General features: G+C 49.3%; 1 protein-coding gene across 3 annotated transcripts; it reads left to right on the top strand.

Annotated features, from left to right (window-relative positions):
• Positions 1–981: 981 nt before the first annotated feature.
• On the top strand, positions 982–22,058 carry C5ar1 (complement C5a receptor 1). 3 transcript variants are annotated; one of them, XM_078031793.1, is made up of 3 exons: positions 1,456–1,559; positions 4,182–4,299; positions 20,005–22,058. In XM_078031793.1, the coding sequence occupies exon 3, from the start codon at positions 20,011–20,013 to the stop codon at positions 21,055–21,057; it is 1,047 nt and encodes a 348-aa protein (XP_077887919.1). In that variant the 5' UTR covers positions 1,456–1,559; positions 4,182–4,299; positions 20,005–20,010; the 3' UTR covers positions 21,058–22,058. The 3 variants fall into 3 exon arrangements, with proteins under 3 accessions (XP_077887918.1, XP_077887919.1, XP_005336635.1); XM_078031792.1 differs by lacking the exon at positions 4,182–4,299 and having other exon boundaries at positions 982–1,559; XM_005336578.5 differs by lacking the exons at positions 1,456–1,559; positions 4,182–4,299 and adding an exon at positions 13,792–13,908.
• The last annotated feature ends 1,126 nt before the right edge of the window (positions 22,059–23,184 follow it).

Raw genomic sequence — 23,184 nt, 5'->3', positions numbered from 1 at the left:
TCTGCCCACAGTCATCACTGGTGGATCCATATCAGTGGATTAATCCACGCAGGCGGCCACAGCTCTCTCCAGCCAGTCACTTCACCTCTGCACAGCCCTGCGTTCTCTCACACGTCAGCTTTTGGGGGACACCTCAGACCTAACCCTGAAGATGTCATGGAATCTGATGACCAGCCCCGGGGTCTTCATTTTAGGGGCGCGACAGTGAGTCCGAGGGGGTGAGATCATTCGGTCGACGCTGCACAGCTCCCAGGTGGAGCCGAGGCAGGCGTTGTTCTTGCCCCAGAAACTCTACTTTTACATTTTTTTAAAAAAAATCGTTTTACTTCTATTTTTCAGTTTCTGAAGAAAAAAAAAATTGGCACTCAGTGTGATAAATCCAGTCTTTTTTGTTATCTAACATTTGATCAAGTTTGACATTTAAAAAAATATAAGATGACTCAATGTGGGTACTTTAAGACTTCCTTTTTTAGAACAAAACATTTTTCTTTGGAGAGAAAATGGCCCACACATATGTCCACATGCTCATATGTCTCCTAATGAGACACTTCTTTGTTATTTTAGTGTCTGGCATGACTGACATCTTTGATTATAACTGCCTCTCCCCAGAGAGGACTGAATGATTATAGTTGGAGTCATATAAACTTCACCACCGAGAAACGAAATGAAGCTTCATTCCACTAAAAAACACATAAATTGAGTGCAACTTTATAATTCAGAAACAGAAAAAATTGGCAACCACTTAATCGTGGTTCTTAATCATGGAGGAACATTCTGGAATAGCACCAACAGAAGTAAAATGCAGTCTACCTATATAATTAAAGATTCTCATGGCTGCATTAAACCCATAAGAGGTTAAAACTAATTTTAACAATAATTTAATTTTAATTTATCCACTATATTGAAAAATATCTTTTTTTTCTTTTGTGACACTGGGAATTGAACCCAGGGGCGCTCTGCCCCTGAGCCACATCCCCAGCCCTTTTTAGTTTTTATTTTGAGGCAGGGTCTTGCTGAGTTGCTGAGGCTGGCCTTGAACTTGCGACCCTCCTGCCTTAGTCTCCAGAGTCACTAGGACTACCCATGTGTGTCTCTGGGCCTGGCTAAAGTGTTGTTTAAATACGTCATCAGTACAAGGACATGAAGGAGGTATCTTGAAAAATTTTTGGACTAAGTGTTTGAAATCCAGTGTGTCACAGCTCAGGGGGCTGGCGAGAGCCACATCTTGAGCGCTCAGCAGCTGCATGTGGCTCATGGCTGCCACACTGGGCTGCACAGAACGGCACCAGTTATGCTAAATGAGCTCACATGCCTGATGGAACCCTCACTCCCCGCCAAGAGAGCTGTCTGGTTCCACAACCCGAAAAATTTTCATCCTAAGCCATTTAGAGCCTCTGAGGGTGAGGAAAGTTCAATACTAAGTGGTTGGGGTGTAAATATTAACCGAACTGCACATGGAAGGCTGTGGACTTCCCACGTACGACTTGGTGCCCTTTCCCCTTGCTGAACACAAGTGGGTAATCCAAGCTCAGAGGAAGAAACGGCGTGGCCAGGCGTGGGTAAGTCACTTCACGTCTCTGGATTTTACTTACGTCTCTGGGTTTTACCACCGTCCTGGCTTCCAACATATTGATTATTTTGGCCTGTTTTGTTCCTTCCCAGAGTTGCACAGGAAGGCACCGTCTGGGTAGCTGGTTTCTGTTTCTTGACATGTTTGTGAGGTTTAGCCAGGCCTTGTCCACAGGGCAGAGCATTCATTGGGTAGGGTGACATTCTGTTGTGCGATGCGTTCACTCATTCGTTCTATTGTTCATGGATATCCAGACAACTTCCAGTTATTTATTTTTATTTTTTTAGATGGACACAATACCTTTACTTATTTTTACGTGGTGCTGAGGATTGAACCAGTGCCTCACACATACTAGGCAAGCTCTCGGCCACTGAGCCACAAGCCCAGCTTCAACTTCCAGTTCTTGGTTGTTGCAAAACAGTCTGGGAAGGACAGACTGCGTCGCGGGCCTTCTGTGCGTGTCTTTGGTGCTCACGAACATTCACTCTGTTTCGCATGGATGGTCGTCTTGTACATCTGCAATTTCTGCATCTGTGGTTTCAACCACATGAGGGTTGAACATATTTTGAAAATCCTGTCTGTTCACGTCCTGAACATGTACAGACCTTTTTCTTTGTCATGAACCAGTTTAACTGTTGACATGGCACCTGCTTTGCATTGTACATAACTAGAGAAGATTTAGAGAATGCAGGAGGAAGCTGGGTGGGGCGGTGCACACCTGTCATCCCAGCAACTTGGGAGGCTGAGGCAGGAGGATCTCAAGTTCTAGGTCAGCCTCAGCAACTTCGTGTGGCCCTAAGTTACTTAGTGAGGCCGTGTCTCAAAAATAAGATAACAAGGGCTGGGGATGTGGCTCAGAGGTTAAGCGCCCCTAGGTGAAATCCTCAGTACCAAAACTCAGCTCATCAATAAATGGGAGGACGTGTGGAGGTTGTATACAAATATGACACCACTTCATACCAGGGACCTGAGCCTCCTCAAGTTTTGGTATCCAGGGTGGTCCTGGATCCAGTCCCCTGTGGATCCCAAGGGATGACTGTATCACAGTTTTTCCTGGACAGTCTCCATCTCTGTCTTTCCCCTTCCCCCACCTTTTCCCCCAGGAATGGAGACTGAGCCTGACCTTGTGCATCGTGGGCAGGCAATCTCCAGTCCTCTCTTGACCCTCGCGGATGCCTACAGGGCGAGGATCTTCTCCGCGCTCCTCTCTGCTTTACCTGGGTCTATAAGGCAGGCCGACGGAGTCCTTTAGTTCAATGATCACGTGCTTCACATCCCTCATCCCCAATTAGGTCGACTTCTTAACTTCCTCTTCTTGCTTCAAGTCGCCCATGTCCCCCTCAATTCTCTGCAGATATTCATTATTCTTGTTCTACGCGCCCTGTTAGCTCTCGGTAGTTTCTCCCCAGCCCATCTGAGCCTCCCGAGTCTGCCGATCATTCTGTGCTTCAGAAAAAGGAGCCATTTCAGGGCTCCTGAAGCCAGACCGTTTTCTGTGATTCTTCTGAGCATTGACTCAGGGGTGAAGTGGCAATGCTGGTGTCCACCTGTGAGCAGAGAGAGGACCACTGCTTCTGACAAGAGAAGAAAAGTATTTTCTTTCATTCTTTCTATATACATATTTTAGTTGCTGAACGACCTTTATTTTCTTTATTGATAGGCGGTGCTGAGAATCAAACCCAGTGCCTCACACCTGCCAGGCAAGTGCGCTACTGCTGTGCCCTAGCCCCAGCCCCAAGAAGAGATAATTTTCTGATTAAAAAAAATTGTCCAGGCTGGGCCTGATGGCACCGCTTGTCATCCTAGCAGCTCGGGAGGCTGAGGCAGGAGGACCGAGAGTCCAAAGCCAGCCTCAGCACAAGTGAGGTGTGAGGCAACTCAGGGAGACCCTGTCTCTAATTAAAATACAAAATAGGGCTGGGGACGGGGCTCAGTGGTCCAGTCCCCTGAGTTCATTCCCGAGTACTCCCCCCTAACAACGTTGTCCAGAACCGTCCCTTGCAGTGGACACTGTTGGTGCCCCCCCCCGCCCTTTTGCCTACTTGTGTTCACCTGCCCCATGGTTTGGGGTTTCCTCAGCACCCACGGCCCCCCTCATACTTTTCTCTGGCACCTTCCTTGGCTCCCACCTCAGAAGCGTGGGTGGGTTGGACATCCAGCTGTGGTTGAGCAACGGTGTGACTGTGGCTCCTAGAAGTCCTTGTGCTGGGAACTTGGTCCTCAGGTTGGTGATGGAGGGGAGTTGTGAGGTGGGGCCTAAGCAGGACTAAGCAGGAGGCTGAGGCAGGAGGATCGAAAGTTCAAGGCCAGGCTCAGCAATTTAGCAGAGGCTTTCAACAACTGATGGAGCCCCTGTCTCAAAGTAGGAAATAAAAAGGACTGCGGATGTGGCTCAGTGGTTAAGTGCTCTTGTCTTCAATCCCTGGTATCCCCCTTCCCCCACCAAAAAAAAAAAAAAAAAAAAAGAGGAGGGAACTGGGGTGGAAGGTGGTTGGGTTATTGGGTGTGCTGTGTTTGGAAGGAATTAATATAGTTCTTAAGGGACCAGGATTAGTTCCTATTATTCAGGCAAACTTGGCCCTTGAATGGCCCTGGCTTCCTGTCTTGCCAGGTGACGTCTTTTTCTCAAGTGTGTTCCCACCGTGACATTGCTGCCATTTTGAGATGCGACCACAGGAGCCCTCACCAGAAGCTGAACCCATGGGGCCAACCCATCGTGGACTACTCATGTATGCATTTATTTATTTTTTCTTTATTTAGTTTGCAGTACTGGAGATTAAACCCAGGGTGCTCTACCACTGACTCTTTCATTTTGAGACAGAGGCTCGCTAAATTGCACAGGTTGACCTTGAACTTGTGATCTTCCTGCTTCATGCCTCCTGAGCAGCTAGGATTACAGGCATGCACTACCACACCCAGATTAAACCTATTTACTTTATAAAGTGCCAAGCCTCAGGTATTTTGTTATAGCAATAGAAACAGACTAATACACATCCCCTAGGGGCAACCATTGTCCAGAGGAAGGTGGAAGTCATTGCATCAACACCCTGGCCTCCTCATCCTTCAACGGGAAGATTCTGAGGTGTATTCTTCTCCGTCACCCATCCTTCAGGATGGAGCCTCAATTGCCCCAGTTGTCACTCACCGATTGCCATGCCCTTTACTGGCTTTTCTTCTTTCTCTCTGTTCCCTACTTCACTCTTGCTTCCTGGGATCACCTCCCAAATAAATTGCCACTCCCAGCTCATTGTCTGATAATCTGCTTTTGGGCAGAGCCAAGTGAAGCTGCTGGTCTTTATAGATCTTGTTCTATTTTGATTTTTCACATTTGTTTGCTTGCTCCCCCCACCTCAAGCCCTCATTTCATTTTCTTTTGGGGGAATGTTAAGCAGTTTAAAGGTGAGAGAATCAGATAAATGGGTTAGTTCTAAGGAAAACTCTCTGCCTATTTCGGCTCCACAGGGGGGCGCCATCTGCTTGGTGAGAACAGGTGAGGAGCCTTCTCCCTGAGAAGGTTCAGCTTACTTTGCTTTTAAGGTGACCAGGATCACCAGATCATCCTTGCTAAGATCCACATTCTTTTTTTTTTTTTTTTTTTTGTATTAGGGATTGAACCCAGGGGGTGCTTAACCACTGAGTCACACCCCCAGCCCTTATTTAGAGACAGGGTCTCACTAAGTTGCTTAGGGTCCCACCAAGTAGCTAAGGCTGGCCTTGAACTTGTGATCCTCCTGCCTCAGCCTCCTGAGCCACTGGGATTACAGGCGTGCACCACCATGCTTGGCAGATTCAGGGTCTCATTCAGCAGGCTACATGGGGCCTGAGCTGCTGAGTTTCTGTCATGCTCAGGAGATGCAGATGCTTAGACCCGGGAACCACACTTTGGGTAGTAAGGGGTTATGTCCTTAAACTTGAACATAGGTTTAAGAAGATGTCACAGTGCCCACCCGAGCCTGTTTCCCTTGGTCCCCCCCCCCAGTTCTGATTAGGATCTTCAAAACAGAGGCTCTTCGGGTCGAATGCCACTTTGTAGCCTAGTTTGTCAGTGTACTAGGTGGAATGGTGGCCCCCACATACATGTCCACCTGGAATCTGTAAAAATAACTTCTTTGAAAAATCGGGACTGGACACAGTGACGCACCCTGTCATCCCAGCAATTTGGGAGGCTGAGGCAGGAGGATTGCAAGTTGGAGGTCAGTCCCAGCAATTGAGTGAGGCCCTAAACAACTTAGTGAGGCCCTATCTAAAAAAAAAATAATAATAATAGTAATAAAAATAAAAAGGACTAGGGACATGCCTCCGTGGTAAAACACCTCTGGGTTTAATCCCTAGACCAGAGAGCGAAGAAGCAGGGGATGGGTCTTGGTGGATATAATTAAGGTATGTATTTTAAGATGACATCCTAAATTATCCTGGTGGTGGGCCCTAAACCCAGTGACAAGTGTTTGTGTAAGAGACAGAGCGACACATGGTCCGTGTGGAGACGGAGGCAGTGACTGGAGAGACTCTCTCTCCAGCCTCTCTCTCCAGCCACAAGCCCCCAGGGGGGGGCAAAGGAAGGCCCTGCCCTGCAGCTCAGCTCTCCGGACACCTGGTTTAGACTCCTGTCTTCCAGAACTGGGAGAGCATAATTTTGAGTTGTCACAAGCCACCCAGTTTGTGGTCATTTGTTCCAGCTGCCAGAGGAAACTAATGTACTCGGTTTGTTTGTTTATTTATTTATTTATTGAGATAGGGGTTCTGCCCTGTTGCCCCAGCCCTGAGCCTGTGATCCTCCTGCCTCAGGTTCCTGAGTAGTGGGGATTACAGATACGTGTCACCACATCCAGCTGCAGCCCATTCTTTAGAGTTAAACATGCTTTTTATAGATCGTTTGGCCAATAAGAATAAATACAGTGTCATAGAAAACCCCTTACAATAATATTTCTCTCTTTCCTTTCTCTCCCTCTCTCCCTCCCTCCCTCCCTCCCTCCCTCCCTCTCTCTCTCTCTCTCTCTCTCTCTCTCTCTCTCTCTCTCTCTCTCTCTCTCTCTCTCCCCCCTCCCTTCCTCTCTCCCTGCCCTCATTTCTTTCTTTCTGCAGTACTGGGAATTGGACTCAGTGCTCTATCTCTGAACTACATCCCTAACCTTTTTGGGTTTTTATTTTGAGACAGGGTCTTGCTAAGTTGCTGAGGCTGGCCTCAAACATGAGATCCTCCTGCCTCAGGCTCCCAAGTTGCTGGAATTACTGGCATGCACCACTGAGCCCAGCTTTAAGAATGTTAAATGTGGCTCAAGCGGTAGCGCGCTCGCCTGGCATGCATGCGGCCTGGGTTCGATCCTCAGCACCACATACCAACAAAGATGTTGTGTCCGCCAAATACTAAAATAAATAAATAAATATTAAAAAAAAAAAAGAATGTTTACGGAGGGTTTTTTCATAACTGCCCCAAATGTGGAAACAATTCAAATGTCCTTCGATGGTGAATGAATAAATAAACTGTGATACCTCTGTACAAGGGAACAGTACTTTAGGTAGGATGTTTGCGATGGGGCATTGCTGTGTTGCCCTGGCTGATCTTGGGCCTCTGTGCTCATATGATCCTCCTGCCTCAGACCCCCAGTAGCTGTGTGTCAGTCAGTTTTCTGTTACTGTGACAAATACCCAAGATAACCAATTCATAAGAAGGGAAGGTTTGTTTCGGCTTTTGGTTTCCGTCCAAGGTCGCTTGGCCCTGCTTCTTGGGCCTGTGGCCTCGTGGTGGGGGTGCATGGTGCGGGATGCCTTTCACCCCACAGTGGCTGGGAAGCAAGAGACGGAGGAAGGAGTTAGGGTGTCCATATCTCCTTGAAGAGCTTCTTCCCAGTGACCTAACTTCTCCAGGGAGGCCCTACCCTTAAACTCTCCACCCCTTTCTGAGAGCACTGAGGTTGCAGACCAAGACTTTAACACATGACCTTGGGGTTCACTCCAGGTCCAAACTCTAGGAAGCTTGGACCACAGGTAGGCAGCACCTCTCCTGGCAACAGGGGGGGATTTTAAGGGTGTCACACTGAGTGAAAGAGGCTAAGTCAAAAGGCTCCAGCTGGGGGTGGTGGTGAGTAGTGCCATCCCAGCAGCTCAGGAGGCCGAGGCACAAGGATCCCAGGTTCAAGGCCAGCCTCGGCCACCTAGGGAGACCTGTCCCAAAATAAAAATTTAAAAAGGGGCTGGGGATGTACCTCAGTGGTAGATCACCCCTCTATTTCAGCCTCAGTACTGGGAAAAAAAAAAAACACTACATATTATATAACTCCACTCAAATGATGCTCTGGAAAAGGCAAAGCTGCAGCGACACAGAGAAGAACTGGTTGCCAGAGCTGTGGGGGGCGGTTGAGGGGGTGGGAGAGAGGTTAACTAAAAGGAGTGGCCCGAGAGAATTTCCCGGGTGACGTCTGTTCCGTGTCTTATTGGCAGTGGTGGTTCTGCGACTGACTGTGTCTTATTGGCAGTGGTGGTTGTTGAAACGCCTGGATCCACTCACCAGCAGAAACCAAAAGAGTTGGGGCTGGGGCTGGGGCTCAGGGGTGCAGCGCTTGCCTGGCATGGGTGAGGCATGGGTTTGATTCTCAGCACCGCATATAAATAAATAAATAAATAAAATAAAGGCATGCTGTCCATCTGCGTCCAGCTTCTTCCCTTCCAAGGGGGCGCGGGTGCCCGGGATCAGGAGTCAGGGATCAAGATGCGGGCTCCTCGTCCTCTTCTGTTCTGTCCATTTTGAACTCTTCAGCTTTTAAAATCACACACGCTCTAAACCCAGACTGAAGGGCTCAGGGACCAGAAGGACGCACTTGGACAATTCTCACCCCCAGCATCCCGTGTAACCAACACTCAGAGAGAGGGAAAAATGTTTCCATACCCAGAAGTTGCTTAGCGCCTCGCTTTTTGCTGAGGCTGGCTTTGAACTCCAGATCCTCCTGCCTCAGCCTCCGGAGCAGCTGGGATTACAGGCATAGCCACTCTCAGTTTTTAAAATTGAGACAGGGTCTCCCTAACTTGCTGAGACTGGCCTCAATCTTGTTTGTTTTTGCAGTACTGGGGGTCGAACTTGGAGCTTCTCACATAGGAGGCAAATGCTCTACTACTGAGTTACAGTCACAGTCCCGGCCTCAAACTCGCCATCCTCCTACCTCGGCCTCTTGAGTTGCTAGGATCATGGGCATGCACCCACATCTAGCTGTCATGTGTTTTCCTTTGCTAGATTTCTTAAGTCTTAATAAACACAATTGTGTTATTTAAATGAGCAGTGACCTTTCTGTTGCTGTTTGCAGCAGAATTTTAATTGTTCTCAGTATATACGCTCTCATTTGTCCACTGGAATAGCTCTTTCTTCTTTGGCAGAGCTGGATGGAACCCAATTCCTCACGCACATTAGACAGGTGCTCTAACCCTGAGTGACATCTCCATCCTGCCGGAAACTGAGCTTTTGTTTTGTGTTTTTAGTCTTTTTTTTTGGGGGGGTGGGTGGGTGGGTACTAGGGCTTGAACTCAGAGGCACTCAACCCTGAGCCCCATCCCCAGCCCTATTTTGTATTTTATTTAGAGACAGGGTCTCACTGAGTGTTCAGTACCTTGCCACTGCTGAAGCTGGCTTTGGATGTGTGATCCTCATGTCTCAGCCTCCAGAATAGCTGGGATTACAGGTGTGCACACCACACTCAGCGGCTGCCCAGATTGGGTTTCCCAGCCTCCCTTGCAGCTAGGTGTGGCCAAGTGACTGTGTCCCAGCCGGTGGGCTGCGAGCAGAAAGTCATGTGCGCCACTCTGAGGCTCACCCTTGAATGGATTGGCCTCCGCTCCCCACAATCCTTTCCTTTCCTGTTGGGAATTGGGGAGAACCCAGTTATCTTTGACCCCAAAGGACAGCCGTAGGTTGTACATACATGGGATGGTCTGTGAGGGAGAACTGAACTTAAGGGAGGGGTGGCAGCACCCACAGCTGTCACAGGCCCTACTTAAGGGAGTGGCTGTCCATGAAATCACGTGGAGTCCTGGTATGTGTCTGAGTGGCTGGAAGGGCCACCTCTTCCTATTCCATGCAGAGGCTCCTGGGGGGCTGAGGCTGGATCTCCAGCAGGGCTGCCGGGCACGGGGTGCCTGCCTGTAAGGAAGCGGAGGCAGGAGGATCGCAAGTTCAAAGCCAGCCTCAGCAACTTACGGAGTGTGGGAAACCAACCTTGCACGTGACTGAGTCACACTCCCCGGCTGGGTGCTGAGGTGCTCAGTCTCAGAAATGTGGCAGAGCTTTCCCCACCCTTCTTGGGCTCCAGGGTGTGTCTTGCTACAGCCCCATGGGTGAAGTTATGCTCACCTGTTCCTTTGTAATATAACCCCTTGCCCTGTTTAGGGTAGAATCTTCCATGGATGTGCCTTGTGTGTGTCCCCTTCTCTTACTGTGCCCTTGGGTGTGGCCCACCCAGGTGTCAGTCAACCTGCTGACAGTGGACATCATGAAGACAGACTCAGCCCCTGAAACCTGACCCCGGGCCTCATTTGAATAGCTTCTCCTCAGTAAAAGGGGTCAGCGCGTGCTCCCTCTCTCTCTCTCTCTCTCTCTCTCTCTCTCTCTCTCTCTTCCTGTGGACTCTTAAGGTCAGAGGAGCCGTCACAGCAACCCCAAAGAACAGAAACCCGGAAAGGGAGGCACTAAGCAACTCAGTGAGAACCTGTCTCTAAATAAAATACAAAAACGGGCCTGGGCTGTGACTCAGTGGTGGAGTGCCCCGAGTTCAATCCCCAGGACCAAAAAAGAAGAAAAAAAAAAAGTTAAAGTCCTAAATGCTAGCCTCCTGTGTTATTTTTTTAAATAGTTATTTTTTACTTACAGGTGGACACAATGTCTTTATTTTATTTTCATGTGGTGCTAAGGATGGAACCTAGTGCCTCGCGCACGGTAGGCAGGCGCTCTACCTCTGAGCCACAACCCCAGCCCCTTCCTGTGTTATTTAAAAATGTTTAGTGGCCATGTTAAAAAGTATACAAAGGAACAGATGAAGTGACAACAGTGACATTTATATAAATACAAGTCAGGGGTGCTTCACCCCTGAGCCACATCCCCAGCCCTTTTGATATTTTATTTAGAGATTGGGTCTCACTGCGTTGCCAAGGACCTCCCTAGATTGCTGAGGCTGGCTTTGAACTCCGAACCTCCTGCCTCAGCCTCCCAAGCTACTGAGCCTGGCTAATGTCATATTTATAGCAATGATAGTAGTGAAACAATATATTATAGGCACTGTCATGATATTATTTATATCATACCATCATATATGAATTAATAATAGATTTTGCTTAACTCAGTTTATCCAAAATATTAACATGTAATCAGTATAAAAATTATTGAATCTTTTACAGTCCTGTCTCTTGAAACCCCGTGTGTGTTATAGTCACAGCCATCACAATTCAGACTGTTGTTTTCAAGGGCTAAGGGCTCAGGGGCCACGGGGCCGAAGCCTGCTGTATTGGGCAGTGCAGGTCTGGATTTTGAAGAATCCAGGGGATTCTTATGAAGCGGACACACAGAGAACCGTGCACACACACTGCAATTTCAGTTCTAGAGAATCATCCGCAATAAGTATGAATGCTGACACTGGAGGGCCTGGTATATACAAAACATGGAAACCACCCAAAATTCTATCAACAGGGAAGTGATTGAACAAAAAGTTTTCACTAACAAAGGACTGAGGCTGGCAAGACAAACGTGGTGTTCTAAAAATGTATTTATAAAAACCATGATGCCAGCTGGGCACAGTGGCACAAGCCTGTAATTCCAGTGGCTGGGCAGGCTGAGGCAGGAGGATCCCAAGTTCAAAGCCAGCCTCAGCAACTGAGTGAGGCCCTAAGCAACTCAGTGAGACCCCGTCTCTAAGTTAAAAAAATAAAATGGGCTGGTGATGAGGCTCAGTGGTTAAGCAACCGTGGGTTCAATCTCCGATAGCAAAACAAAAGCCTTTTCAAAGGTCCAGGGCCCAGAAAATGTAGGTCAAGTGGATATGTCCTGGCTTCCTAAGTCTCTCCTCTCTGTCGCCCCCTCCAGGTCTGGGTCAGAATAACACTGCATTACTACAAAACCCAGAATCCCCACAAATCCCTCTTCAAAATCCTTGCCAGGTACTGTAGCTGAACATCAAGCACAAAAGCCACACCTGAGAATGTGTAGGTGCCTCCCCTCCAAACTGGGAATTCAGAAATGCAGCAGGGAGACTGGGGGCCCAGTGATAGCAGAAAGAAAAAAACAAAAGATTACTTGAGGGCTGGGGATGTGGCTCAAGCGGTAGCGTGCTCACCTGGCATGCGTGCGGCCCGGGTTCGATCCTCAGCACCACATACCAACAAAGATGTTGTGTCCGCCGAGAACTAAAAAATAAATATTAAAAAAAAAAGATTGTTTGAGAATGTGCAAAGAGCAAATGCAAAGACATTACCTTTGCAATGGAAAGAAATCTTGATTTCTGTCTTTCTTTCTTTCTTTTTTTTTTTTTTTTGGAGACAGGGTCTTGCTATATGGCACAGGTTGGCCTCAAAATTTTGGGATCAAGTGATCCTCCTGCCTCAGCCTCCTGAGCAGCTGGGATTACAATCAGGTGACACTGTGCCCAGCTTAGAAAACTTGATTTTTAAAGATTGAAGGTTTCTGTAGGAGAAATACTGTGGGGAAAGATGTGGGTGATATACTATAAAGTTGCGGAACAGCCCGGGGGAATGAGCCTGTTTCTGTATCAGCAAAACCACACTCACTTGGGAGTTTGAAGAAGGCTCCCAGCCAGGCCCACATCCTAACCCCAGCATCCGGGAACAGCGGCTCTGATGTGGTAAAAGGCGCTTTGCCGTCAGGGTTAAGTTGAGGATCTTGAGATGGGGACACTGTCCTGCTTTATCTAGGTGGGCTTTGTGTGGTCACAGGAGTCCTCCTCTGAGGGATATGTCAGGCACCCTGTAGAGGAGGAGGTGAAGAGGACACAGAGACAGGATAGGAGAGAGGCGGCCACAGGCCAGGCACCTGTCAGGAGTTAGAAGAGGCCAGGAGCACTTCTCCCCGGAGACTGGAGTGAACATGGTCCTGACGGCAGTTTGGGGGTCAGGGGAGTGAACCCAGGAGCACTGTGCCACAGAGCCACATCCCAGACCTTTTTATTTTATTTTGAGACAGTTTTGCTAAGTTGCTCAGATTGGCCTCAAACTTGAGATCCGCCTGCCTCAGCCTCCTGAGTCCTTGGGATTACAGGTGTTGCACCCCTACACCTGGCCCTAGTGACATCTGGCCCTGCGAATTGTGGGAGGATAGATTTCTGTTGCTTTAAGCTACCTGTTTCGTGGCAGTTTGTTATAGTAGCCACATAAATGTAACATGGATGCCCCCTGACACAAGCCCATCGTTAACTGAAAATCTCCCGAGTCCCAAATGCATTGAATCCACTCAACCTGCCGAACATCAGAGCTGAACAACACGGGACACCGGGGACAACGGAGAGAGTTGGTGGTGGCCCCTGTGACCGTGGGGCCTGTGAGAGCTGCGGGTGCCTGCCATCCTCAGAGCATAGAACCATATGTCTCCAGTTTGGGAAGAGATCGGAGTCCAAAATTCGAATGAGTGTCACTTCCCCATTAGCTTAAAGTTGAAAAATCCCAAGTGGAGCCTCTGAAGTCAGGGATCGATAAAAGAGGGTCCTTCCCGGGCTCTTGCATCTCTTGGGGAACCTAGAATAAAAGAGGAAAAGGGAGAAAGAAAGAGAGAGGGAGGGAGGGAGAGGAGGAGGGAGGGGAGGCGTGACGAGATGTGGAGCTCCTGCGGCTGCAGCTTGTGGGCTACTGCACCCAACTTGGAAACCCTGCGGAGACGATTCTCCAGCACAATGTACCCAAGTGCTGGGCCACCTCTACATACCCGTGCGCCCTTTCTGGACCTCAAAGCAACCTGTGCGAGGGGGCGGGGGAGTCACAATCCCTGACTTCCAGGGGCCTTGTTAAGCCAACGGGACCCCAGAGCTTTTCCCCAGACACTCGGGGTGAGGGGGCGTGGGGCATGGGGCGTGGTCATTTCAGCTGGCTTTCTCTCTTCTTGGGGCCAGGAACTCCCTCAGTTTTCCAAGCCCCGGGCTCTCTCCCCTACCGGGGAGAGGGTGTGAGGGTGCGTGGGTGTGTGCCCACGGAGGGAGCCCCAGGCAGGGTGCCCAGTGCACAGGCCAATGGGAGCCCCTGGGAGGAAGGACGGTCATTTCCTCCTCGCTAGCTGCTTGGTCCCTTGGGGCTTTAAAAACCGCAGCCCAGACGGGCAGGAGGGACCTCAGCCACCACAGCGCCCTGGAGCACAGGAGATGGTGAGTGGGCCCCTTGCTCTCCTCTTGCCACAACCTCCCCACCCCCGTCCTCAAAGTCCCCTCTTCTCCCCCTTCCAGGCTCTCACGCTCTAGGAATGGGATGTGGCTAAGGAATAAGATGGTCATGGTGTGATGTGGGCAGCGGCCACTTCACAGATAAAAGTTTGCCCAGCGCAGGAAAACCTCAAGCTGGGCCTCATAAGATGATTAAGAATTCCACAGAGCAGCCAGGTGTGGTGGCACAGCGCACGGGATCCCAGCTGCCTGGGAGGCTGAGGCAGGAGGACGGCGAGTTCAAAGCCAGCCTCCACAATTTAGGGAGGCCCTGGCTCTCCATGAACCAATAAAAAAGGGCTGGGATGTGGCTCAGCGGTGGAGCACCTGCAGGGCATGAGGGAGGCCTGGGTTCAATCCCCAGCGAAGGGGGAAAAGGTTCCACAGGTGGAGAAATCCAGAAAAGGTCCGCTAGGCCAGGATCACGGCAAGGTCAAGGCTGGCAGGCTGGAAAGAGCCGGTTTGGAAGAGTGGTCAAGATTCAGGTGTCACAGATGCTGTGAATCGTAGAGATGGGAGAGCGGGCGCCCAGGCAGGACCAGCATTCCTGGTCCTTCCGTGATTGGCGGCTGACCCAGGCTGCCCGACGGACGTTGTGAGTCTCAGGAGGAGCCCGTCCTCCAGCTGACCTGGGGTCCCCCTGCTCTACCTGCATCCGGGCACTGTGCCAGCAGCCCTGCAGCTGCCGAGGCCTAGGCCTTGCCTCACCCACGGGAGGAAACGGAAGGAAGGCTGCTGCTGGGGCAGGAAGGGGCTCCACGTTGCCTCACCTCATCCCATCCTTCAGGGCCACTTGAGCAGACAGGACCTCAGAATGCCACCAACCAGCGGCTGCCGCTCCCCTGGCCCCATACAATATGCCTCCCCTTCCTCCCCTTGCAAATAGCCATATGTTTTATACATTATTTCATATCTTGTTTTTTTCATGAATAGTATCTGGTATCTATTTATTTATTTATGGCACTGGGGATTGAACCTAGTGGTGCTTTATCGCTGAGGTATATCCCTTGTTCTTTTTATTTATTTATTTATTTATTTTGAGACAGGGTCTTGCTAAACTGCTGAGAGTCTCACGGATGGCTGTATTTGTGATCCTCCTGCCTCAGCCTCCTGAGTCGCTGGTATTACAAGCGCGTGCCATCACATCCAGCTAACATATATGATTAACCAGCTTTAATTGAGCACTAACTGCATGCCAGGGGTCATGCTAAGCACTTTACATTCCACATTTCATTTTAACCTGTAAGGAAGGTACCAGATTCCCAGCTGAGACCCCCTTTTTATCAGTCAAATAATATTCCAGCAGGAAATTTCATTCCCTATCAATGAAAATTTAGGTCATTTCTGGTATTTTTTTCTTTTTTGATATCAGGGATTTGAACCCAGAGGTGCTTAACTGCTGAACCACATCCTCTGCCATATATCTTTATCTATATCTATCTATCCATCTGTCTGTCTATCTATCTATCTATCTATCTATCTATCTATCTATCTATCTATCTATCTATCTTTCTATCTATCTATATCTGGGTTCAAATCCCTGGGTCTGCTGACCTGCTTTCACAGGGGGACAGGCGGTAGGACTTTCCCTGTTGGAAGGACAGGGAAACCCAAGTGCAGTGAGGAAGGGGAAGGGGAGGAGAGGACCAGCCGCTGGTCCCAAGAGTCAGCTGCTCAGCTGTGGACAAGTCTCTTCTCTGTGATCCCACGTTTTGGTTTTGTCCTTGCCTCCGCCATCAGCCTCCTGCAGGCCCCTAGCCTCACTGGCCTGAATCCCTGCCCCTGCTCCTCTCTGATCCTCCTGCCTCTGGCCTAACCTCCTCAGAGCGGCTGGAGGGATTGTTCTAACCCTAAACTCTAATGTAGTGCCCCAGCTCCGAGACCACGCATGGCTCCCCATTACCCCAGGATAAAATCCAAGTTCATTAACATGACATCTGGCCCTTTCCAACCTTCTTTTACCTTCTTTCATTTCCTGGTGGGTAGCACATGCCCTCCTTCTTGCCTTGGGTCCCTCTACCTAGAATGCAGTTCTTTCTTTGGTGTCCACTCCAAGAGAGGGTTCTAGAGTGTGACTCCAGGGAGTCGCCTCCCGTCTCTGTTCTTGCTGACTGAGCAGTTAGAAAGCTTTCCCCTAACCTCTCTTTGAAGCTCACTTTTCTCATCTGTAAAGTGGGTTTTACAACAGCGAACAACAAGAGTTGTCATGTGGATTAAATGAGATGATACGTGAAAAGGGCTTAGGACAGAGGTTGCAATATCACTGCTGTTCTTGTAAGTACAGTGTCTTCTCCTTCGCCCTGTTCTCCTCTGAGAACTCACGGCTCCTTACTGCCAACCCTGTGGTCTAAGCCACCACGGTCCCCTGCCTCACCTGGGCCGTTCCACTCTCCTATTCTTCCCAGTGTCTGCTCTCAATCTCTTTCTCCATGCAACAGAGGAGAGCTCTTGTCAAAATGAGCGCGTGAGCTCAGAAGCAATAACAGTGCCCTGCCCTCTGTGTTGCTGCAACATAGATACTGGTTTGGGTTTTTTGTTTTTTTTTTTGGTACTGGGGATTAACCTGGGGGTGCTAACAACTGAGCCACATCCCCAGCCCTTTTCTATATTTTATTTAGAGAAGGGTCTCACTGAGTTGCCTAGGGCTTTGCTAAATTGCTGAGGCTGGCTTTGAACTCACTATCCTCCTGCCTCAGCCTCCCGAGTTGCTGGGATTATCCCCGTGCACCATGGCGCCCGGCTATAGATACTGTTTTACTGCTGGGGAGGAGCCCAGGGCTGCTGCTCTACCACTGAGCTCCATCCCGGCCCTTAGACACTGTGATTAGGTAATTAACGGGCCAATGCCTGGGAAGCACCTCCACAGTGCCTGGCACGGTCCCCTGTGGTAGCCACTAGCCCCATGGAGCCATCTAAAGTTAATTAAAATGACATACAATTAAAAGTTTAATTCCCCAGAGAAGTGGCCTCATTTCAAGTGCTCAGTGGCCACGTGTGCTCGGGCACTGCCATCTTGAGGCTCCCAGATGGCAGGCCGACCTCTGCAACCAGGGAGAGTTCTGCTGGACAGCAGCAGTCTTTTTCCAAGCCAGACTCCAGCCTGGGCTCAGGGAGAGCCACGATTCTAATCGCAGCACTTGACGCTCCCTCCCTGTTGACAGGAACCTCTCGAAGGGCAGAGGCCAGGTATGCCTGCTATGTCCCCTGGCCAGTGAATACAGTATGTCTGGTACGTCCTCCGGCCAGTGAATATTTACCTAAAGAAGGAATGCGCCCAGGATCTTTATCTTAGACTCCTTGAATTGTAGAATCATGGGTTCTGGGATACCCACTCCTTCAGCATCCACAGAAAATTGGTTCCGGGACTCCAGAGGTACCCAAGTCCAAGGACGCACAAGTCTTTTGTATGCAATGGCTCCGTTTTTGTACATTTAACCTGTGCACATTCTTCCCTCTATGCTATTTATTTATATTAGAGATTGAACCCAGGGATGCTTAGCCACTAAACCACACCCCAACCCTTTTTGTTATTTTGAGACAGGGCCTCACTAAGTTGCTGAGGCTGGCTTTGAACTTTTGATCTTCCTGCCTTGGACTCCAAATCTGTTGGGATTACAGGTGTGCACTGCCTACCAGGCTCCTCATACTTTAAATCACTTCTAGATGACTTATGATACCTATACCATCTAAATGCCGTGTACATAGTTGTTTAGGGAATAATGACAAGAAAAACGTCTGTAGTTTTCAGTACCGACATGATTATTTTTTTCAAATATTTTCGATCTGTGTTTGGTTGGATCCACGGGTGCAGAACCATGCCTGTGCATGTGAAAGGTCAAATGTGTCTTGTATGATATTCAGGTTTTGGAATCAGCAATGCACTGCATAGTTCTATATCCAAGAACAAAAGTATATATAGTGAATAAGTGCCTTCTAATTTCTGTTCCCCCAGCCCCCTCCATCCCCAGGGGTAAACACTGTGGCACGTTTCCAGAGCTAGCCTGCGTACACATAAGTACACACACACACACTAGCGCGTTTCCAGTGTTGTAGGCAATATGTTTTGCCCACTGAGCTTTTTCTTGGAAATACTTTCACATCTTTACCTCAACAACTTCCTCATTCTTTTTGTGAGTTCTTTTGCCCAGATATGCCACCATTTATTTAACCAGTCCCCTACTTGCTGCCCAATTAACTCAGCCCATCCCCCCTTGCTGAGCACTTCAGTTATTTCCAAACTTTGTGAGGGATACTGCCATGACCAAAACTTTGTGAGCTGTTGGCATGGAGAAGATTCTGGAAATCAGAGTGTTCTGTCCTCATGAGGTCAGCAAAAAGAAAGGACAGAGTGACATCATGCAGGAAAGGAGTTTTGTCAGCTGAGGAGAGGATGATGGCGCAACTGGGGAGCCAGGATCGGGAAGCCTTACTTTCGGGGTCTGACTCATTCCGCAGCCAAGGTTTGCTGAGAGCTTGTGAAGTCAGCAGAAGCAGGGTTAGCTTCATGTGTCACATCCAAAGGGACATGCAAAATGTCTGACAACTTGCTACCGTGCAGAACCTCCTGGGAGAGAGCGTGGGGGTGGGCTGCTGCTGAGCGCTTCGAAACCCTGTGGAAACCTGGCAACGCCCCCCAGGAGGGGGCGTGTCTCACAGTAGCGAATTGGAAGCAGGGCGCTGTGTGTGCCTAGAGCAGGGGATATTTACCAAAGGAAATATTTTAAACATTTTAACTTTCTCTTTAGAAATATTTTCAAAGTTATAGAAAAATTACAAGAACAGTGCAAGAAGTCTCGTAATTTTTACCCGGATTTTCCAAACTTACCTACCCGTTATCTATCTCTGCATCCGTCACCCATTCCATCATCTATCTTCCATCCAATCTTTCCATCCGTCTTTCTATCTGTTCATCATCCAACCATCCAGACATCCCTTCTCTCTTTCTCTCATCTGGTGTCTTTCTTATTTTTATTTTTTTGAGTAAGGTGCAGGCATCCTGCCCTTTTATGCTGCAAAATTTCAGTGTCATTTCTCATGACGGAGGACATTCACCTCCATGAGCACGGCAGTAACTAATGTCAGAAATTCAATGTTTGGCCAGGAGCAGTGGGTACAACTGTAATCCCACTGGCTTTGGAGGCTGAGGCAGGAGGATCGCAAGTTGAAAACCAGCCTCAGCAACTAAGCGAGATCCTAAGCAACTTGGTGAGACCCTGTCTCAAAATAAATAAATAAATAAATAAATAAAAATTTTAAAAAGGAGGTGGGGCTGGGGATGTGGTTCAGCGATAAAGCACTTCTGGGTTAAATCTCCAGTACCAGTAAATAAATGAATAAAATATTGCATTAAAAGATGATTTATCTTGGGCTGGAGATGTGGCTCAGTGGTAAAGTATTTGCCTGGCATACACGAGGTCCTGGGTTTGATCCTCAGAACCACAAAATTAATAATAATGATAATAATAATAAGTAAAATATCATTTATCTTGGTGACTGGATCTTTTGGGTACCCCCTAAATTTTGTGCCCATGGTAAGTGAGGCACTGCCAAACCACTGCCTTCTCCTGGAAGCCCCTCCAAGGGCATTGAACCACTGAACCAGCCATGGACCTCCGTGGACAGAAGCCAGGAAAAGGGCTTATGGTGGTGACACGCGTGGGGAAAGCTATCCGATAACAACATCTGAGTATTTAGGGATATTAAAACTCTCTAACAAGCCGCTTGTCAGGAGCATTGACTGAGCAGGATGGCCAGTGGCTCTAGCTTAGCAGTCAGGCTAGGTAGGGTTTAACTGGTTTCTGGGTCATGAGGAAATCCCGGTCCACAGGCTTCAGGGGGAGGTGGCAGGGGAGCGGGCTGACCATCAGGATGGAAGAATAAGTGGCACAGGTCCCAGCTCCCCCTCAGGCTTCAGATTCCCACTGCCCAAGAGGAGAGAGGCTGGGAGAGGTGGGAGGTGGGCAGAAACTCAGGACTGTGCCAACGCCCTCCCAACCCAGGTCTGCCAACTCAGACCCTCTCTGCCTCCCCGATTCCCCACAGGCCTTCATGGATAACAGCACCTTTGATTACCCCTACGACTTCCCGGGTGGCACCCTGAACCCCGACACACCTGTGGACAACACTTCCTATAACCTGCCAGCTACGGACAAAATAGCTTTGGTCATCTTTTTGGCGGTCTTCCTAGTGGGTGTGCCGGGCAATGCCCTGGTGGTCTGGGTGACAGCATTCGAGGCCAAGCGAACCATCAACGCCATCTGGTTTCTGAACTTGGCAGTGGCTGACCTCCTCTCCTGCCTGGCACTGCCCATCTTGTTTGCATCTGTCGTAAAGCAAAGCAACTGGTACTTCGGGGAGGCGGCCTGCCGGATCCTGCCGTCCCTCATCCTGCTCAACATGTACGCCAGCATCCTGCTCCTGGCCACCATCAGCGCAGATCGCTTCTTGCTGGTGTTCAATCCCATCTGGTGCCAGAACTTCCGCGGGGCGGGCTTGGCCTGGATCGCCTGCGGCGTGGCCTGGGGCTTGGCCCTGCTCCTGACCATTCCCTCCTTTCTGTACCGCACGCTGCGCGTGGAGCATTTCCCAGACAAGACCATATGTGGCGTGGACTACGGGAGCGACGGCCGGCGCAAGGAGAGGGCCGTGGCCATCGTGCGCCTGGTGATGGGCTTTCTGTGGCCACTCTTCACCCTCAATATCTGCTACGCCTTCCTCCTATTCCGCACGTGGAGACGCAAGGCCACGCGCTCCACCAAGACGCTCAAGGTGGTGGTGGCCGTGGTGGCCAGCTTCTTCATCTTCTGGCTGCCCTACCAGGTGACAGGGATGATAATGGCTTTGTACCCCAGTTCCTCGCGGGTCTTCCTGCGGGTGCGCAAGCTGGACTCCCTGTGCGTCTCTGTCGCCTACCTTAACTGCTGTATCAACCCCATCATTTATGTGGTGGCGGGCAGGGGCTTCCAGGGCCGCCTGCGCAGGTCCCTCCCCAGCATTCTCCGCAACGCCTTGACCGAGGAATCCCAGTGCCGGGAGAGCAAGTCTTTCACGCGCTCCACCGTGGACACCCCGTCCCAGAAGACCCAAGCGGTGTAAGGGGGGAGGGCTTCCTCGGCCACTACGCACCCCAGGGTCCCCCTTCCTCGACAGCCATTATTTTTCTGCTTTTTTTTTTTTTTTTTTTTTTGAACCAGGGATTGAACCCAGGGACACTCTACCACTGAGCCCCACCTCCAGTCCTTTTTATTTTTTTATTTTGACACAGGATCTTGCTAAGTGGCTTAGGGCCTCCCTGAGTTGCTGAGGCTGGCCTGGAACTTGAGATCCTCGTGCCTCAGCCTCCTGAGCTGCTGGAAATTTGCGAGTTCACTTAAATAAAAGCTTTAAATTAACCTGCTATATAATTGGAGCACTTTAAAAAAGTAGTAAGTGAAAAGATGTCATGTGGTTATCTCCTGGAAGTGGGGTAATAGAAGAATGTGACTTTTTTGCTTTAAAACCTGCTGGGTTTTTTTTTTTTTTTTTTTTTTTTGGTGTGTGTGTGTATGTGGGGGGGTGTTGGGCATGGAACCCAAGGCCTTGTGTATACTAGGCAGGTGTTCTCCACTGAGCCACACCTCCAGCCCTACACTTTCTTTTTCTGTTGACTTCTGTTTTTTAGGTGTTGATGGACCTTTATTTTACTCATATATGTATATGTGGTGCTGAGATTCGAACCCAGTGCCTCACTCATGCTAGGCAAGTGCCCCTGACCCACAACCCCAGCCCCTTCTGTGGACTTTTTATTGCAGATTCAATGTTATAAGAAATAGGAGGGAGGGAGCCTGTGGTTCTTCACATCGGAATGTCGAGCTTGACACAGCCAAGGGTCCAGGGACATCCCCATCACCACTGGGAACCCTTCAGTGGTTGTGCCCACCCACCTCCCCATCCCCAGCCTTGTCCTAACTCCAGACAACAGCCAGTCCACCCTCCATGCCTGCCATCTTGTCATTTCAAGAACCCTTTTCAATAGAATCCTACTCTGTCTAACCCTGCAAGCTTTTTGAAAGCAGCCTGCATGACTTGTGTGATCAAATAAAGAACGGATATGGCAATAGTGTGTGGGCGTGGATTAGCTAGCAAAGAAGTACAGGCAATGTGAGAAGTGTGATTGCATAAAGCAGGGACACATTAAAAAGTGATGCAATGGTCATTGTCATAGATGTGCCATGGTTTGGGTGGTTGGAGTGTCCCCAAGGGTCTGTTGTGATTGAAGGCTTGATCTGCAGGGTGGTGCTCTTGGGAGCCTGGGGAATCCTTGGGAGGTGGGGCTCAGCGGGAGGCCCTTAGGTTCGGGGGTGTGTGGGGGGTGATCTTCTGAAGGAAGCTCTTGGAGACTCCTGGGTGGTTCTCATGGGAGGGTTGGCCTCACGCAGTCCTGTTTCCTACGGGAGATATGAACACTTGCTCCGACTCAGGTTCCTGCCATGGCCAGTCTCCATCACCATTATTAAAATCCAGCCCTCACCAGAACCCATGCAGGTCATGCCCTTGAACCTCCTAAATGGTGGCCTAAATAAATCTCCTTTTCAGCCTGGGCATGGTGGTGCACGTCTGTAATCCAAGCAACTCAGGAGGCTGAGGCAGGAGGATGGCAAGTTTGAGGTCAGCCTCGGCAACTTAGTGGGACTCTTGTCTCAAAATAAAAAGCACAAAGGGCTGGAATGTGGCTCAGGGGTACAGCACCCCTGGGCTCAATCCCCAGTGTCTCCCACCTCCTCTCTCTCTCTCTCTCTCTCTCTCTCTCTCTCTCTCTCTCTCTCTCTCACACACACACACACACACACACATACACACACACACAAAGTAAAATAAATAAACTTCCTTTTCTCCATAGGTGGCCTACCCAGTGGTCTGAGTGCTCTTAGGTAGACTAGGCTGAGGCTAGGTGAGGTGTGTTAAATGCATTTCCAACTTAAGATATTTTTAACTTACATACAGATGGAACCTTATTGTAAGTACAGAGATCTGTATGTATTAATATATTTACAATACATTTATACTGTGTTACTCTATATGAAACCTAACATGTAAAATGACAGCAATCTAAGCAATCATATATCTTACTTAATCCAACTCATCCAAAGTATTAGTATTTCAACGTCATTGTAATCAATGTAAAAATATTATTGAAGGAACCTGTTCCTCCCTCCTTCCCCTTCCTTCCGTTCTTCCTTTCTC

The sequence above is a fragment of the Ictidomys tridecemlineatus genome, chromosome 15 (assembly GCF_052094955.1).
Source record: "Ictidomys tridecemlineatus isolate mIctTri1 chromosome 15, mIctTri1.hap1, whole genome shotgun sequence".
In the NCBI taxonomy this organism is placed as follows: Eukaryota; Metazoa; Chordata; class Mammalia; order Rodentia; family Sciuridae; genus Ictidomys; species Ictidomys tridecemlineatus.
The sequence above is the reverse complement of the archived record's forward strand: the minus strand, read 5'-3'. Positions and strand labels throughout refer to the sequence as shown.